The 19,094-nt window shown below is 41.8% G+C and overlaps 1 protein-coding gene across 1 annotated transcript in view; it reads left to right on the top strand.

Moving 5' to 3' along the window:
- The first annotated feature begins 894 nt into the window (after positions 1–894).
- cdk16 (cyclin dependent kinase 16) overlaps positions 895–19,094 on the top strand; it is a 34,912-nt gene continuing 16,712 nt past the window's right edge. The window contains exons 1-5 of the mRNA XM_060880707.1: positions 895–1,230; positions 11,962–12,146; positions 14,801–14,965; positions 16,285–16,418; positions 16,889–17,014. Coding sequence (XP_060736690.1) covers positions 12,026–12,146; positions 14,801–14,965; positions 16,285–16,418; positions 16,889–17,014 — 546 coding nt within the window. The 5' untranslated portion in view covers positions 895–1,230; positions 11,962–12,025. The remainder of the gene's footprint in view (positions 1,231–11,961; positions 12,147–14,800; positions 14,966–16,284; positions 16,419–16,888; positions 17,015–19,094) is intronic.

Below are 19,094 nucleotides of genomic sequence, written 5' to 3'. Positions count from 1 at the left end.
TGTTATCATTCATCATCACCACACACACACACACGCACACAAACCACACACACACAAACATAACCACACATGCACACTACAACAGTCTAGATACTGTTGCAAACACTCTTTTTCACTGTATGTTATCATTCATCATCACCACACACACACACACACGCACACAAACAAACATAACCACACATGCACACTACAACAGTCTAGATACTGTTGCAAACACTCTTTTTCACTGTATGTTATCATTCATCATCACCACACACCACACACACCACACACGCACACGCACATACACACACACATAGGCTGTTAATAACACAAAGTAATGGAAAATGAAGATGCACTTTTACTTATAAACCATATGTTATAAAATGGCTTATTAATGCTATTTCAATAAGGCAACATCTGATTTGAACATATTTCTCAACAAAAGTGACCAGTAAACCTCCATGCTTACTTTAATTTTACTTTTACTTCAATTATTCCCATTAAACCAGAATCAGAATCAGGTTTATCGGCCGAGTGTGTTCTCACACACACACACACACACACACACACACACACACACACAATGAATCAAAATCTATAATTATTCATATCAGTTTATAGTTTCCTTTATTGCCTTTGCATTTTAGTTGAAATCACAAGGGTCAGACTTATTACTAGTGACATGATATAAAGCACAAGAGTTTTTTAAGTTTTTTAATGCATCTACCGAGGTATCCCTAAGGATTCAGCCTGAATGGTACGGTCTTACTTGGTTGAATGGAATTTGGACCGGACCATTCCAGATTTACGGGGGGGGTGCCTTTGAATTCTTCTGCCTTTATGAGATTATGGGTCTGTGTGGAAATACGTCAGATGTTATAACCAGATATCACGTTTGACAGGACGACTTGATTGTATTCGAGGTGTAATCAGGGTTAATCCCCTGTGTGTGTGTGTGTGTGTTTGTGTGTGTGTGCGCGCGCGGATCTATTCACAGCTCTAACTGACTGCTCCCTTCTCATCATCCACTCCGGATTTAGCCGGCGAGGAGAAAACGAACAGCTGCTGCAAACGTTTTTAACACGGGTTTGTTTTGAGGACGGGGGAGTTTCTGATGCCGTCAGCCGGGAGAGGATCGTTACCTGTCCGCAGAGAATAGAAACCATGGCCGAAGACTACTGGGAGTGCACGGCGTCGGTGGGATATTAGTATTTACAAGGACACAGGAACCTCACTTCCACCCCTGGGGTAAATAAAAAACGCTTTGTGTATAGTTCCATACTCCTGCAGTGTGCTTCTGTATTACTCTTAAACACCAACAACCCCCGTAAACGTCATATACGGACGTTTCCCCTCTGTAACGCTTCTTTACTGCTGCGTGCACGCGAAATCACCATGGTGATTAAATACCTCAGTTAGCACGTCAAAGATTATAGCTAGCTAGCATGCTAACTAGCTAGCATGCTAACAAACAAACTAGCCGGCTCCGTCTTTTTCCACTTCGTCGTCTAATTTTTTTTTTAAGATCATAAAGTTCTTTTTTTTATACTAGATAAAATTCTCGCTAAATAGTTAGAACCCAATGAATACGAGAAAAACGACGGATTCGGGTCAATAGCAGGCTAAGTAGCGCGTGCATTCCTATGCATGTTGTAGTGTTGGTGATTAATTCGGGATGGATCTTAATCTAAATGGACATGATGGTTAAACGTGAATATATTATATATATATATTTATACATTCGCTTAGACATTTCGTGATGCGGATATTTTCGTGTTTTAAAAACGCACGCGATCATATTTAGCGCACGAGCCGTTTGGATCTCAGGTAAAAAAAAAAAAAAACTCCTGATGACGTATAAAGGTGGCAGGATTCCACTGACCGGTTCAGATAATCTATTAACAAGACTTTATGGAAACAGTAATGAGCTAAGACACCAGAAGTAGAGGTGCATTGATGGTGATACTGATACAGGTTTGTTTGTTCTGTGGGTTGAGATCAGAATCCGAATCAGTGTGTTCACACACACACACACGAGGAATTCGGTTCGAGCTGTTTGTGACTCTCAAAAGTACAGGCATATATAAGACTGTACTATATATTTAGCTCAGATTATACGAGACAGCGTAGATGGTACGAGTGTTCAATAGGAATACAGAATATATGAAGGATCAGTAACGTACATAAAGTGTGAGAACGCGTGGTATCGGTTGCTTATGTATTTATGCTTCAACACCGCTTACGAGTAGGGGAACGGAACTGCAGTCGCTCCATCAACGGGATGTCGTGAGTTCGAACCCCAACAGTGATGCAGCTGTCCATGCTCAAAGTCTTGAGAGAAGAATTGGCCATGCTTTCAGAGATCGATGACCTGTTTCTCTCTCACTCTCTCTCTCAATCACAGTGACACTTACCAATCACGGGCATCTTTAAGCACGTGTATGCAGGAGAAGGTTGATGGCGCAGCTTCAGAAGCATGTCATGTGTCTTGGAAGAACAGTGTGTTTGCGCTAGTAGCTGGAGTATGTGAGCGCCGACAGGTGGATAATGCAAATTGTAGGGGATAATTTGGGGGGGGGGGGGATTGGATGAGATGATAAGAGAAACTTTGATTCAGACGTATTAATACCACTATGCTGCATAGGCCTAGTGTAGGTTATGAACATCTAGACGTTTTTCCATGATTGATAATCAAAGCAAAGCAGGCTGCAGTGGAGGTATGACAGCTTCTTCCTAGGATACATGAGATGTTCTTTGCTATCAGCACATGGCAGCGGATGCCGGCTTATTCTTAACGACGTGCCACTATCAGGTGTTTACAGCCAAGGATTCTGAAGCACACTTTACTTACTTACTTACTTAGTGGAACACAATTGTCATCTGTGTGTGCCTACTTGTACTATGCACTAAAAGTATTTACTTGAAGAATAGTACATACTCTGAGAGTCTAGCAAAAGGGTAAGCGAGTGCTTGTACCGGATGAGTAATGTTGCGTTGTTACACACACATCACTGTAAACACAACTTACCGATGCGTTTCAGCTTTTTTTTTTTTCCATTCTTTACTCCTTATATAATTTACATTGTATACCTTGTCTTATTTGTCCACATTTCATTTGCACCTCTCTAGCATGTGTCCTACCTTCCTAGGATCAAAAAACTCAGGGAATTGTGGGTAATATTAGCTGAAAGTGTATTCACAGCCACTGAAGATTTACGTCTTATCAGTATATAATAATTAACTTTATTATATAAGGAATTAATAAACCATCCGTGTATCTTCATATTCTCTCTGCACTGCAAATCAAGTCAAGAAGCTTTTATTGTCATTGCAACCATATGTAGCTGACGCAGTATAAACTGAAATGAACAGGACCGAGCTGCACCAGAACAGGACCGAGCTGCACCAGAACAACACAGAAGACTGAAAGTGGTTATTTATGAAGATATGCTCATCTGAGTACAATTCCAGATTTTCAAATGCACAGATTACTTGAAAAACCCAGGCACAAAGAAGCCCGGGTCAGTTTAAACGTCAAAAACGCGTTAATCACTTGTGCATGCTGTTGTGCTGAAGTCACTGGATCTTGGAAGAGACCGTCGCACACGTCTCCAAGGCCGCCTCTGACTCAACCTGGCATCTGGCGTGTTCTCCGTGATTGGTGAAGGGGAGTAGGAGCACAACACGACGCTCCACTAGGTAGATCACCATGAATCATCTGAGATAATTGTACATCACTGCCAAAAAAAAAAAGCCCACGCAAGTCCGGGCCTTCACGATAATTTATTAGAAGAATCCATCATCAGTCTGTGGATTAATTCGAAAAAGACTGACAAGACTCCGATTCTCCCGCACCGGTGGAACGTCTAATATTTGAAAACGTGAGAGAACAGGAAGACGACATGCCAAATAACACGCTCTGTGTTGTAGTACATCTCTTTAAGCTGTCGTCTCGTGTCTGATTTGAAATAAACCTCCCAGAAGGCCCTGTTTTCATGTAGCACGCCTGCGGATACGATCAGCCTTAAATCCGAAGCAGACGTGCGTCGATTTGACCCGATTCTCTTCAGTTGCTCGAATCTGGGTGCTTTTTAAGCAGAATTCGAAACCGCCGTTGACTTGTGAATCCCAGAGGACGCTCACATTTCTGTTTGGTTTTTACTCCAAAGTGCCTGTGTGGCATCAGAGGCCTCGATTTTGTCTGATTTGAATTTGAACGAATGAACGTTAGATAGCAGGAATGTCTGACTCCTTTCCTTTCTCTTGGACAGTTCAGCGTTTTTGTTTCATTTAGCTTCAGGTCATTTCACTTATGATAAGTTTCGGATTCAGTGGAAATTGGTGTCAGATCAGACTTGACATATTTTTTCCCCCACAGATTTGAATGTCTTAAACGTTGGCCATGTTGACGCATCAACACAGACAGATCAGTTTCTTGTGAGGGTGGAAATATTGGGTCAGTCTTCGCTTTCAGCTGATAGTCAAAAGCTCTGATGTCCGTCTCACCAAGATTTAGGGAGCTTTGACTCGTGTTGGCCGCATCACACAGAGACATCTTTGATTATTTTCCTTAAACAGCACAAGTCGAACATAAGTGCAGCTCTCTGAGAAAGTCATTACAGTACGTATGCATGTTCACCGGTAGGTTTAAAAGAAGAATCCTGTGTTTGCCGATTTCGCTAATTCACTAATCGCTAAAAAAGAATATTAACGTTAAAAAAATGATAATAATAAATTGCAGCAAAATCAAGCATTTTAGGCCACAGCAATCACAAAAATGGTGGAATCCTGAGGGGGGGGTCAGATTTCATCAAAATTCATGCAGATGTTGAAAAGCACTGTTTTCGTTCAGGTCGCTGTAGGTCTCCCTGCAGCTGTCGATGCTTGAATTCCCTAAAGCGAGCACACAAACATCTGCACTCGTAGCACGAAGCTGTCCGAGCAGCCGAGCCGAAACGGAACGTCACCTTATGTTCACGTAGCACCGGAGAAAGATCCGAATGCACTCACACAGATCCTTACCTTGACCGGGCTTCGTTTTGATTCTCTCACCTCTCTGATATTCACAGTGTAGAGTTCATTCTGCTCTTTAACACACCTGATCCATTTAGAGGAAGAGCTGATAATTGGCTGGCGATCCGTAACACGGCTATTCCAGGCCCGAGATCAGGGTTTCTCTAATCGAGTCACCGTAGCTAAACCAATCACGCATGAATAATAATGCTCCTAAGTGCTAATTCAGTCAACGTGATGTAAATGAGCTGGAAACATTCACACACTTGGCTGGAAGCAGACTGAGGATCAGGCCAGGCGTAAAAAAACCTCACACCTCACTGGCCATCTTTTTTTTTTTACTTTACCTGCCACGATGCTCGCTCGGAAACGGAAATTACAAGCACCGTAATCCTTTAGAATCAAATAGTTTGTATGGAAGAAAGACATTTAATATGTCTTGGTGTCTTTCATATCACAGCGCAGTTAAAATCTCAGTTGTGATTAGTCAGGAGGTGTTGATTAGTTTTCTATGACACCAGACCTGACTGTAGGTCTGGTCGCAGGTTTATATTAAAGCTCTTGTTCTAAAATCTGATTTGTAGTAACAACATGCTCAGGGATGTGCGTAACGGATGCTTATCCACACGAGTCAACGTTTTCTGTAAATATATTATTTAGCAGTTTTGGAAGGAGTCTCCAGTGTTGGGGGTTTTCTCAGTGTTCATTGGTAAAGCTGGCCACATTGAGCTGAAGTCACACACAAGAAGCAGTTCATGACCGAAGACTTTGCACTTTGAGCCGTCTTGGTTCTGAATATTTTATTTATTTATTTATTTATGATTTTATTTGTCACGTGCACACTTCTATACAATATTCAATCCGAAGTGACGTCAAACCCGACTCCTTAGAACATGCAGAAAATGATTAAAAAGGTAGAGAGCAATATTTTTTTACAAATGTGCAGGCGTGTTCTACTTTAAGAGAAAGAACAAAACGAAAGAACGAGGTTGGGAGGAATATTTTCTAGCTGCTGTCATGTGTGATGTGATGTAATGACAGGAACGAACTTGTTCCTCTACGCTAATCGTAAACATAAACCGGAAAAAAACGATGACGCAGCCTTTTTTTTTTTAATTAAAACGAAATGTAATTGTCGAGGAGGAGCAAAGCACTTTGGTGCTTATAGACGTGTAACAGCACACGTTGTTCTGATTTATTCATCACTCAGCATACACATGAAAAGAAAGAGACTGACTGACTGTCACTGTGTGTAGCTTTAGATCAACATTATTTTATCTGCATCTGTTTTATAAAGCGCAACAGCATGGAAGTAGAGGAACATCTACTCTAAATGAATCGTTTGTGCATAAGTGTGTGTGTGTGTGTGTGTGTGTGGGTTAGTGAGTGCGAGTGTGTAAGAGTGTAGTGTTCTACATCTTGCTCTATCTAAGTGAGTGACGGAGTGAGAGACAGAGATAAGGATAAAGTTCTCTCTGAAGAAGACCGGATGATGAAACTTTTCCTAGTCTTGTATGTACACATCATTATTGTTTTTATCATCACACTTAAAGCCCTCATGAGCAAGAGACTCCTTCGAATATGTAGCGAACACGCAGCACGCTGGATTTCACTGACACGATTAGCGATTAAATACCCGAGGCTGTGCATGTAAAGCAACACCGGGCGAGTGCGTCGGTCTAAAGGTCAGATTTTTTGTTTTTCTTTTCGTACCTCATGCATATTTGACAACGTGGGGGAAATAATGAAGCGTCGGAAAGCTAACAGTCAGATTTACGACATCCTGAATGTTTCATTAAGGACACCCGCAGGTCCGTGTTCATGTCCGCAATTCACCCCTGCTTCATTTACATGGTGACTTGGCTTGTAAATATGGACCTTCCCTATCATTAATACAGCATCGAATACATTGTACATTAACTGAAGTGCTGTAAAAGAAATTCTCCAGAAACAAAAAAAAAACGGAGAGAAGACAAATTTATCAATCGGAAACAGAGCTAGATGTACTAGCTTATTTTATATATATATATATATGTTGTGTCCCAAATCACATACTCTTACACTATTCTCCTCCATTTTGTAGTCTCCGAAAGATTTATATTCTATGACGAAAGTGAACAGAATACAAAAATACATTGATGATATTACTTAAATCGCCTTTATTATATCTAATTGTCAAATCATCCTCCTTTGTGTTTACATGATATTCACGTCGAGATCGAAAAAACTTCCCCAGCCTCCTAGTTACTAAGTTATTTTTCTTGACCGATCCTATATTCATTAGCTAAACCCTCCAGCCAAACCTAACCGACTGGTCTAATAAGTGTAGCCTAATAACAACGTTTGTAATATAAAGCAATTAGTTTGAAGTCTGTGACGATTTACTTAGCACCTCGCAGTGGTTCGTGAAATCTGCATGTGTTCAGCGCTTACGAATAAGAAAGGAGTTAAATTCTTGTTCCTAGCTTTCAGGCTAGCAAATGTTCCACTGCTGAGCCTGTTTTTAATGACCTCCTGTTTACTGACTAACGTTAACATTAAGAGCAAGTGTGGCTAGCTACACAATAAAAATAATTTACACAAACTCAATGATTTTAGCTGTAAGATTTCTGGCAATTCAGGACATCCTGCTGTCCTTAATAACAATACTGTCATATCCGTATTGATATCATTGTATATTTGTAACTGATTGACAGATTAGTGAGGTGGCCTTCTGTCCAGCTGCTGTTGGAACGGACGGAGAAGGTCACCGTTCGCTTGGCACAGGTTCCTGTGTTTCCTTTTTCACCCTCGTCACTCCGGTCCGTCTCCTGATCTCTATACGATTGTTTTGCAGCGGTATTGCTCGTAAAAAGCTCAAGACTATACAAATAATCGGATCGTTAATCACAGTCTGGCTTCGAGATAGAGTGCAAGCGTCGCGTCCAGGTCGAGCTTATCTGTCTTGTTTTTCTTGCTGTTTTCTCCCAAACTTTGGCTGGTGCTTCTAGAAATCTGGGGCAACTTGACCTTCTGTCACACTGCAGGATATCACCAGCCCTCTCTCTCTCTCTCTCTCGTGCTCTCTCTCGCGCTCTCTCTCTCTCTCTCTCTCTCTCCCCCTCCCTCCCTCCCCACACTTTATCTTAAAACCACAACAGTTCATAGTGGTTAATAGCTGGTGAAACTCCCGAACACAAAGGTCGCAGTGAGATTACAGACGGTTCGTCTCAGTCAAGATGGTTTCAAATGTTCAAACATCCTTAAGTACTAAAGATCCGTCCCTTAATAAACGTTTTCTACTGATTCAACTATGAATTATATCCCGAACTATATCGCAATATAAAATCTAAACATGCTAGTAATCTAATCACTAGCATAACAGGAGCAATATTTCCATAGAAAAGTTACGAAAAAAGTTATTTTTCTACAATGAATTTTCGATCTCTAAAGTAAATAGTGATATTAACCCAGTCTGCTAAGTCAATTTACATTGAGCGTACTATCAAAAAAGGGTAAAGGTAACGTAAGTTCATTAATTGCTATGTGAAATTGCATCAAAGTTCTAGAGGTCAGATTTCTTACTTTATTCCAGTTTTCTTATAGGTTCAGTGTTGCTGAGAATCGAACTCTGTGTGATATACTGGGGGAAACTGTGCTGGTTTATAATTTTATCGTTCGAACTCCTTGACATTGAGTTTAAGAAGGTTTTTTAATGTAAATTTAGGTAACACGTCATCTCGTTGCATCCCTGTCGAGGTGTTCGTAAAAGCGACCATCTGTTTCGGGTTGCTGAAGATCAGAGAGGACTTTTTTCTTTTTGCTTGAGGTTAGATCTTTGAACCATCAGCCTGCGTGTTGCACCGATTATCACTGGCGCTTAGTCAAAGCGCTCCGAGCGGAGGCCAAACTGCTCTGGCGTTCGGAAAGCTCCGGCGTGTTCGCGTCTTGGGTTTCAGCTCAGGCATTGCGCTGCTGTGCATTCCTTAGCGACAGGCCTCTGAAATCCACTTTCACCATTTCAACTATCTGAAATATTTTTAGCGTCACCCTTGCGAGCGTTTCCGATCGAGGGCGAGTTGAAAAGCACGGTATTGGCGTGTAACAGTGAAGTCTTCCTACCACTTATTTCTGACATCTTCAGAACTTGTAGCTGTATCCCACGCCATTAGATCTGAGGGTTTTTTGTTTTTTTTTGGGAATCGCTCATTATATTTTACAATGTACACTGTGACCAGGTTTTATAGCACCCTGAGTCCTAGCGCATTCTCCAACCCACATGTGTGTCGTTTCTGTTCTTAATATAGCTGCACTCGTTTCTGATCAGTTGGTGAAAACTCAAGTTCTGCAGCACGTGTCTTTGCGTCACACCTTTATTAATAGTAAAAGCACTGCCTAAAGCTACTTTTCCCCTTTATATAGTCTTATGTATATCTTTGCCAATGTACAATTATATCGACAAACTTTCAGCCACGTCTTCCAACAAATTCTAACGCTTGTGCTGAGAAAGATTTAAGATTCCAAGCAGTCTTACTTTAGTCTATTACTATTGATAATTGTATCAGGTGGTTCGCTTACTTGGTAGCTAGATTAGCATGTAGCTAGCATCAACAACGCACTTTATTTATAGTAATTTATCGGGAAGCGACTGCATGGCAAATGAACTGTTAAAAAAAGCACCAACGCATTTTTAAAAGCAAAGAAGAAAATCATTTTAGAGCTCTGATGTCAAGCGTTTTTCCCTCTTATCTCGCCAGGTCGCAAAAACTCAGAGACGAGCGAGTTTCACCAGAATGAGTAATGATTCACGATCGTTCATTATCAGGATGACAACTTAACTAAAAATAACAGCACGTGTAATTTTTGCGTGTTCACCATGACGGGATTTGGCATCCCACTTTAACTGTGGCTGCATACAGTTAAGTCGACACAAGCAGCTAAATTTCTCTTGAAGTTAGAGCAAAGACAAACAACGTCCTTAATCACAAGTGATACACTAACATTTATTTAGCTTGCATTACCGATTATGATAAACAGAATCTAGATAAGAAGCCAGGCTATCAGCGGCCGGCGGGTTCTTTTACTTTTGCTTGGCTTTACAGTTATGTTTAGTGTAAAGGCGTAAAGAACATAAAGCGTCAGTCTTGGCAGTAGTGTTATTTACGGCGGATGTTATTTACAGTGAAACCTTGGAGTGTGTTCATGATAAACCTTCCCGTCTGGCTAGTCCTTGCCTGTGGCACATGACATACAGTGTTTGTGTCACATATGCCTTAGTAGGATAAATAAGACTAAATGAACAATATGTGCATTTTTCTCAGACTCCAATGCTTCCAATTTCATCACAGGTTGCAGGCCAAATGATGCGATCTATGGAAGTGCTGCTAAATGTTTAAAATAGGGGGAGCGGAAGGCGTTGTTTTTTGTTTGTGTCCGTGTTTCTGTTTTGCATGTCTCTAAATGTTACCTTTAACCTTTGCTGCTCATCATTTTCTTTTATTTATTTATTATACTTTTTTTTTTTTTTTTTAAATTTCAAACAACGTAGCTAGCTTTCTCTTCTTTGAGGGGAAAAAAAACACTCGTTCTTGAAAGGACGCGGCGATGGCAGTCGGGCGCTGATTGTTTCTGAAGTGAGCAGTTGGTGTTGATGTTTATACGCTTGGCTCCGTGCTGGAAGTCGAGTCTCAGCTTGACGTCTTCGCAGAGGAGCGCTGTCGCTTTCAGTAACGTCCAGAGCTAACAAACACTTCCGCCCGCGCAGTCATCTGTCATCCCAGCCGTGCTAACAAGAGTGCTATGTGACAGGGTTGTGACGGTGTTGTTTTCCTCCCCAAGAGAGAACGTCCATCTTCAAGGGCTGGGCCACGTAATGATCTAATGTCAATCGCACAATAAACACGGTCGAGTTTTCAGCATATGAACAGGCCGCTCTATGTGGTGTTAATAAAATCTTCACTGTGTTCTTATTTCTCAATATGGTTAAAAAAAAAAAAAAAAGATTTTTGGTAACCTTTTAGTCATAGTGACACTTTTCTTGGCTATGTTTATATATACATATGTTGTTTTGGCCTCTCTGTGACTCCGTTCATGTTGTCTTTGTAAACTATAAGCTAACCGATGAAATCTCACTTTTGCTCTTGACTCTGAGTGTACAGTAATTACTGTTATAGTTACAGCAAGATTTCTTTCTTTTCTTTTTTTTTTTTTTTAGTGATTTTACCATCACATCTGAGCCAAAACCTGACCACCTTAACAGTTTTGTTTGATCTCTGCCATCTCTCGTCGTTTACTTGCGTTACTTTGTCTTCCATCCCAAGATTAGCAGCTAAGTACGAGTTAGCTAGATACATTATTAGCGTCAGTCATTTTCTGGCTCGTTCTGAGAATTTTCAAAACTTTTATTTCCCAAGTTTTGTTTACATTTAGCATTTAACATTTCGCATTCAGTCCAATGGCTGAGCGATACGACGATATAATTATGATATTGTGGCAAATTTTTATCACAGAGCATTTTTAAGATATCGTGTTCTGCGGAAACTTCTAGAAAAATCCTATTTGTTGTAAATGTGTGTGGCCATACAGAAAATTCCAGAAGGTGCTATCACGTGTCACGTGTCTGTAAGCATTTTGTAGCATCTTTTTACTTTTTTTTTTTGTTTAGTGTTTTTTTTTTTTTGGTTATTTTGGCATCAGCAACGGTGCTAGTATTTTGGATTGCAAAATCGCATCATTTAACAAGCTGCTAATTGTTTTGATTGATTTTCTTTATAAAAAAAAAACATTAAACACTCAAAGCACTTGATTGGATATTAAAGCTTTCTGCAGTTTTCTATTTTTTATATGAAAATTTTTTGTTATTTTTGACGCTTCAAGAAATGAAGCGTAGATAAATTAGCACAATGTCGATTAGCATCCTGAAGGATACTTGTTTTCTGAACTGTTTTAGAGTATGTGACCTAACAGGTGTGTGTTTGTGTGCGACAGGGCGACTGCCCCAACAGTGGCTGCCCCTTCCTCTTCATCGTCTCAGCCCCCCCTGCCCCCTCTGATGGAGCGAGTGAGGAAGATCAAGCGGCAGCTGTCCATGACGCTGCGGGGGGGCAATAGCGGAGACAAGAACATGACGGAGAGCATCAGCTCTCAGGACACAGGAGCACACAGTGACTCTGGTACAGCGCCACACTCTCATCTCCATAATCCACATCCGCAAGTCATCATTACTCTCATTTTAGTTCTACATTTCCAGCCTAATACAAGGCATGTGCTTAATCATTTCAAATCACATCACGGTCCTACAAAGAGGAACAGCGGGAGATTTCCAATCTCCAGTATTTCAAAACAACGAGCGTGTGTATGTTTGTTCTGTGAAAAATCGTTGAATGTCACTGGGTCTAAATTCTGGGGTTTTATATTTTCTAAAGTATAAATATATTTCACCAAATGTTTTATTTGCGTTTGAGTCCTGTTTCGGCCATAAACCCGATAGATAATGTCGGATATATCGATTTTACAAAAAAAAAAAAAAAAGAAGCTGGTGAAAACAATCTGCTTAAAAAAGAGACCTTGCTCGCTAGGTGTAATTTTGGGGTTTGATCAGCGTCCAGGGTCGGAAAGCATCGCAGCATTCTGTCAGTAACACAATAAACAGGCCAGGTTTTCATCCAGTTCTATCAAAGTCTGTGTTTTTATTTGATTTTAAGTAGATTGTGTAGAATATGTCAGGATTTTCTTAAATGGGATTTTACTAGCTTTTATACAAATTAGTTCTTTTGCTCATTAAAGAAAAAGAGACCCAAAAAAATTGAGTGCATAGCTGCAATATCCGAGATCTTTAAAGCCAGATCATTCATCATTTGTTTCATTTGTAACTCCTATTTAATATTCTCCACAATGCCTGGTGTTCTGTTTCGCTTCGTGATGCCAGTGGCGCCCCCAGAAACTTTATAGGGGTGGCCAGAGGAGGCAACAGCAAATCTTGGGGTGGCACCAAAAAAAAAAAAAAAAAAGGGGGACGGACGGACGGACGGACAGCTACTCTGGTGGCGTCAATCAATCTACAATATTTTTTGGTGGCTGCAGCGTGTGCTTCATTTTTTTATTATTTATTTATTTTTCCCCGCTTCATGAACTATTGTGAATTTTCTTTATGCATTCAAATTCATACTAGGGGTAGCCACAGGGGTGGCCAGAGTTTATACCGGGGCCACCACTGGCCACCCCTTGGGGGCGCCCCTGCATGACGCCTGACCACGAGACTCAAGCATGTACTGAGACGGCTGTAACGCGGTCCAATCGGTCGCATAGGTGCAAAGGGTTTCACCGAGCTTTGCTTCTGACCAATCAGCATGCTTTATCTCAGCACGGCTCCTCTGCTCTGACCAATCACATGCTTTGCTTGGAGAAAAATAATTTATTTATCTCGGTTTTTGTCGAGCAGGCAGAAACGCAGGATTACGAGCTGTTTTTAGAAACGGGAGCTTTTTCTGTACAACGTAATCAATGCGCAGTTGATGCGTGACCTCAAATATGCTAATGTATGTGAGATGCTGAAACCGTCAGTGAATTAGTTCTAGCAATATGAACTCATTTTGGCTGCAAACTGGACTAATCCTGACCTAAAAGACACAGCGATAATGTACGCTAAATGGATTCTGACTATAACTGTGTTAGTCACGGTGTGACAGATATGAGCACAATATTAACTCAGAGTATTGTGTGTTTAGAATAATAAATCATACGCCAGAGCACAATAAAACGTTTGGGTTATATTGTATTTAGACTCCACATGATGACTAGCCTCGGGTTGTGGTTTTATTGCTTGGCCTTGAAAGATTGCAGCTCAATCGCCCCCTTTTTTAAAATTTATTTTATTTATTTATTTTTATTAAAGCCATTTTGTTGTGGCTTTGGTCCAAACCTCGCTCAGCCAGGCCGAGGCCATTTCACATCGTGATGGATTGCTGCTCTTTATGTTTCAACCGCATGACGTGAAACACCAATTTGTGACAGCATGAAAAATATGAGCTTAAGAAAAGAAAGCGAATCGGAACTCGTTTGTACATCCCCTGTTTTTGGCATTGCTGTTTGAATTTTGCTTTTGTTTGTTTATTTATTTAATTATGTTTTTTGTTTTTTAAACTAACAACAGAGTGTTTTTGTGTAAAAGAGGTTTTGCTGCATGCTTTGGGAATGTGTTTGCTTTTCCCTGTTGATTTGGTTTGATTTTAATTTGCCTGTTTCCCATCTTTCTTTTTTCCCTTCCTCCTCTCCTGATGTTTCTTCCTGTTCCCTTTTATTTCATCATCATCATTTGAATTTCTTATCTTGTCATTTCTCTCTCTCACACACTCTCTCTCACACTCTCTCTCTCACACTCTCACACACACACTCTCTCTCTCTCTCTCTCTCTCTCTCTCTCTCTCTCTCTCTCTCTCTCTCTCTCTCTCTCTCTCACACTCACTCACTCTCACACACTCACTCTCTCTCTCACTCTCTTACTCTCTCTCTCCCTCTCTCTCTCTCTCTCTCTCTCTCTCTCACACACACACACACTCTCTCTCTTACTCTCTTACTCACTCTCTCTCTCTCTCTCTCTTACTCTCTTACTCTCTCTCTCTCTCTCTCTCTCTCTCTCTCTCTCTCACACACACACACTCACTCACTCACTCTCTCACACACACACACACACACATACACTTTTTCTCTCTCTGTCTCACATCTTCTCAAATTATTCCCCATCTGTTTATATTCCTATCCCCTCATGTCCTCTCCTCCCTTCCTGTCCTCCCTGTGTGTCCTCCTCTCTCCTCTCCCTCTCTCCCAGAGGCCATGCCAGGCGGGGGTAATGCCACTCTGCGTGGTTCAGTGAGAGGAGCAGGCGGCTCATTCAGCATGCACTCGCTCCTGCAGTCCTACAGCAGCGCCCTGCACCGGCCACGCAGCCTGGGCCGCAGCCTCAGCTCCTATCTCAACCACACCACGCGCCTCGGTACACACACACACACACACACACACACACACACACGTTGTCTCTCTCTCTCACACTTCTCATAAAGGTTCATTCGCATCCACTCAGACGTGTACGCACTCCTTCACAGTACAGATGCATACACTGATTGCATTAAAGGGCATTGCCTCAGCTTCTTTTTATAAGTGTGTGTGTGTGGGTATAAGACACACACACAATGGTAAGGTGAGAGATGATGAGGGCAGAAAAAGAGCTGAGCAACACTGCAGATCCTGGATGTGTTAAATAACAGCAGCACTTAAATCACAGCACGTCCTTGGCTTTGCTCTGCCAAAAAGCTTTGACGATGATGATGACGATGAAGAGGTTGCCGTGGTCTTTTTTTTTTTTTATCCTTTTAAAAAGTTTTAGGCTCAGGATTAGAGAAAGCACTCAGGGTGATTTATTTTTAAGCACGTACATTTATTAATAATGTATTTTTTACGTCAACGCTGCCGCAGAAGCTCTCCTCACCAAACCAGAGCAGTTTTCAGAAAATAATACATTATTTGTTTAGCAAAGGCAAATGTTTTTATATCAACCCATTAAAGTGATTAGGTTCAGTGGGGGGGAAAAATAAATCCCTGATTCTTGTTCACTTTTGCATAACAAAACCTTTCGTTTGGTTTGTGTGTTTAAACGTAACACGCTTTATATTTTACGTCACACTACAATGCCGTAACTATCCGAATCCAAGCGCCGGCTGAACTACACACCTCCACGAGGCACAATCCGATCGAATAAATAGTTACTAGCGTGCATAGGAAGCCTGGAGATCTTTCCGGAATCAAGCGGTATGTAGAAGCATCGAGGTAACTGACCAAAAGTAAATAATGGACACACAAAAATTGGTCTGTAGCTCTCCTGCATTCTGCACACGGTTAAACTTATCTAAAGAAAATAAATACATTACAAATAATTAGTTCAAATAAAAACGATACTGTAGAGATCACTTTTGAGCCTTGTCTGGTTTCCAGGCAACCAACGCATAGGAGTAAAGAACACACTCTTTGTTTACTTTCCAACTGGGATAACTAATGTCTTTCTCGTTTGTCCACCCGTGTGTTTGTTAATCATTCTTACAACATTGACCTTTACAATGCTGATATTGCAGGAAGCTGAAATATGCAAATGAGCCTTTTGTTTGTTGCCCTTTTTCAGCCATTTTGTTTGTTTGTGTGTAGCGATGATTTGTCAGATCTCTGGGGCAAAGTCAAGGCCAAGTTTTAACCACCTCACAGTAATGTAGACGCAGGATGACTGCAGCGTAAACCGTGTGTTTTTGTTCCATGCGCTCACAGAGATCGTCCACGAGGACGTGAAGATGGGCTCCGACGGAGAAAGCGACCAGGCGTCGGCCACCTCCTCTGACGAGGTTCACAGCCCGGTCCGCGTGAGGATGCGCAACAACGCAGGCCGCAAAATTTCCACTGAGGTACTTCAGCGCCTCCGCAAACCTCCTCCTCCTCCTCCTCTTCCACTTGCTTCTGCTGGACCTGTTTATGGCTCTCAGAATGATGGATGTGGTGGTGATGGGCAAATAAAGAGACATAATTGTTTTCCTCTGAGCTGCACACGAACAGCTGCACGGCAGGACCTACAATAAAACTGCGTTAATTGACGCTGACAGATGGATAGAATATCATTTTAAATTATTCACAGTGGACTTTGTGTGTTTTCCATCTGATGCTGACTTGTTTGGGTTTACAAACCTGCGTCAGTGGGGATTTTGTAGGTTAATAGAGATTTGTTGATTAGTAATTTCTCTCTTTTTAATGCTAAATAGAATCAGCAGGGTCACTGGATCAGAAGGTTGCTTATAGATATGCATTGTAATTAAACATTGAGGATTGTATTGGTAAAGTGTGTGTGTGTGTGTGTGTGTGTGTGTTCCGTTTCCCCAAGGACATAAATAAGAGGCTGTCTCTGCCAGCTGACATTCGTCTTCCAGATGGCTACCTGGAGAAGTTCAGTCTAAACAGCCCGCTGTTCGATAAACCACTGAGTAGACGACTGCGTAGAGTCTCTCTGGTAACGAAGCTTTCCGATTTCTCTCTCTGTCCTACTCACAAATCGCTGCTCTCTCTGAGATGATGTCCCTCACTCTGTACCAGTCACTACTGATCTCTCTCTCTCTCTCTGATCTCTCAGTCTGTCCCCACTGATTGTTTTGTCTTACTGGTCACTTGCTGCTCTGTTTGTCTCGCCGATCTCATCGCTGCACTTATCTGATAACTCTCTCCCCCTCCCCCCCTCCCCACATTCATCCTGTCAGACTTAATTACGCCCTGATCTCTTCATCCTAAAGATCGATGACTGGTCTAATTTTGTTTTCCTTAATCACTTCCAGATCTTCATTCTCATGATCACCTGATCATATCCAGTCCTACTGATCACATGCTGATCTTATTCTGTCCCGTTAACTCACTGATCAAAATGATTATTCTCTGTCCTGTTGGTCACTCTGTGTTCTCTCTATCTATTCACTGATCACATGCTTTTTTTCTTTCCTTCAGATCATACACTGATCTTTCTACATGTCTTACTGATCACCCATCAATGACATACTTTTCTTTCCTCATCACTCGCTCATCTCTCTGTCTTGCCTCCTCATCACTCGCTCATCTCTCCGTCTTCCTCCTTGTCACTCGCTCATCTCTCCGTCTTCCTCCTTGTCACTCGCTCATCTCTCTGCCTTCCTCCTCGTCACTCGCTCATCTCTGTCTTCCTCCTCGTCACTCGCTCATCTCTCCGTCTTCCTCCTCGTCACTCGCTCATCTCTCTGCCTTCTTCCTCATCACTCGCTCATCTCTCTGTCTTCCTCCTCGTCACTCGCTCATCTCTCTGTCTTCCTCCTCGTCACTCGCTCATCTCTCTGTCTTCCTCCTCGTCACTCGCTCATCTCCGTCTTCCTCCTCGTCACTCGCTCATCTCCGTCTTCCTCCTCGTCACTCGCTCATCTCCGTCTTCCTCCTCGTCACTCGCTCATCTCTCTGTCTTCCTCCTCGTCACTCGCTCATCTCTCTGTCTTCCTCCTCGTCACTCGCTCATCTCTCTGTCTTCCTATTCGTCACTCGCTCATCTCTCTGTCTTCCTCCTCGTCACTCGCTCATCTCTCTGTCTTCCTCCTCGTCACTCGCTCATCTCCGTCTTCCTCCTCGTCACTCGCTCATCTCTCTGCCTCCTCGTCACTCGCTCATCTCTCTGCCTTCCTCCTCGTCACTCGCTCATCTCTCTGCCTTCCTCCTCGTCACTCGCTCATCTCTGTCTTCCTCCTCGTCACTCGCTCATCTCTCTGTCTTGCCTCCTCGTCACTCGCTCATCTCTCTGTCTTGCCTCCTCGTCACTCGCTCATCTCTCTGTCTTGCCTCCTCGTCACTCGCTCATCTCTCTGTCTTCCTCCTCGTCACTCGCTCATCTCTCTGCCTTCCTCCTCGTCACTCGCTCATCTCTCTGACCCTCTGATCTCATTCTGTCCTGATTATTTACTGTGCTCTACTAATTATTGCATGTGCTCACAGATCATTCTGTACTGTCCTCTCCTCTGTGCCCTCCATCTTTCTCTCTCATTCATCTGACTCAGTCTAGATCTGTCTCCATGCCTTATATATTCAGGGTCGCAGTAGAGAACACACCGCTCCACATTATCAGCACTTGTAACCATTATAATCTGACCGTAAAGTCACTCGTACCGAAAAAATGGAAAGTCTCCTTTTATAAATGCAGAGCAAAAAGACTTTCCAGCGACAGACGAAATCATTATATCTGTCTTCTAACGCAAATGCCTGAATTATAATTTGAGAGTAGGGTATCTCTTTTAGCATGCGTACTAAAATGTGCAGACGTATTAAAGGTCCTGAAATACACACGGTTTGGCCTAGAATACGTAAACGGATTAGTGTTAAGTTTTGACATTGTGTTGAAATATTATAACAACTTGAGTACACATATATAATATAATGTGAAATATAAGTTTTTTCTGAAACCTAGTCTTATATTAAATGATTCCGTCAATATTCCGGATTTTCCATTGCAAAATGTTTTAGCTTCAGAATTTTATAATGTGCCTATTTGATTGTTTTTTTTTAATTCGTTATTTAATACATTAATA

Source organism: Tachysurus vachellii, chromosome 11 (genome assembly GCF_030014155.1).
Source record: "Tachysurus vachellii isolate PV-2020 chromosome 11, HZAU_Pvac_v1, whole genome shotgun sequence".
Lineage (NCBI taxonomy): Eukaryota > Metazoa > Chordata > Actinopteri > Siluriformes > Bagridae > Tachysurus > Tachysurus vachellii.
This window is presented reverse-complemented; position numbering and strand designations above follow the sequence as displayed.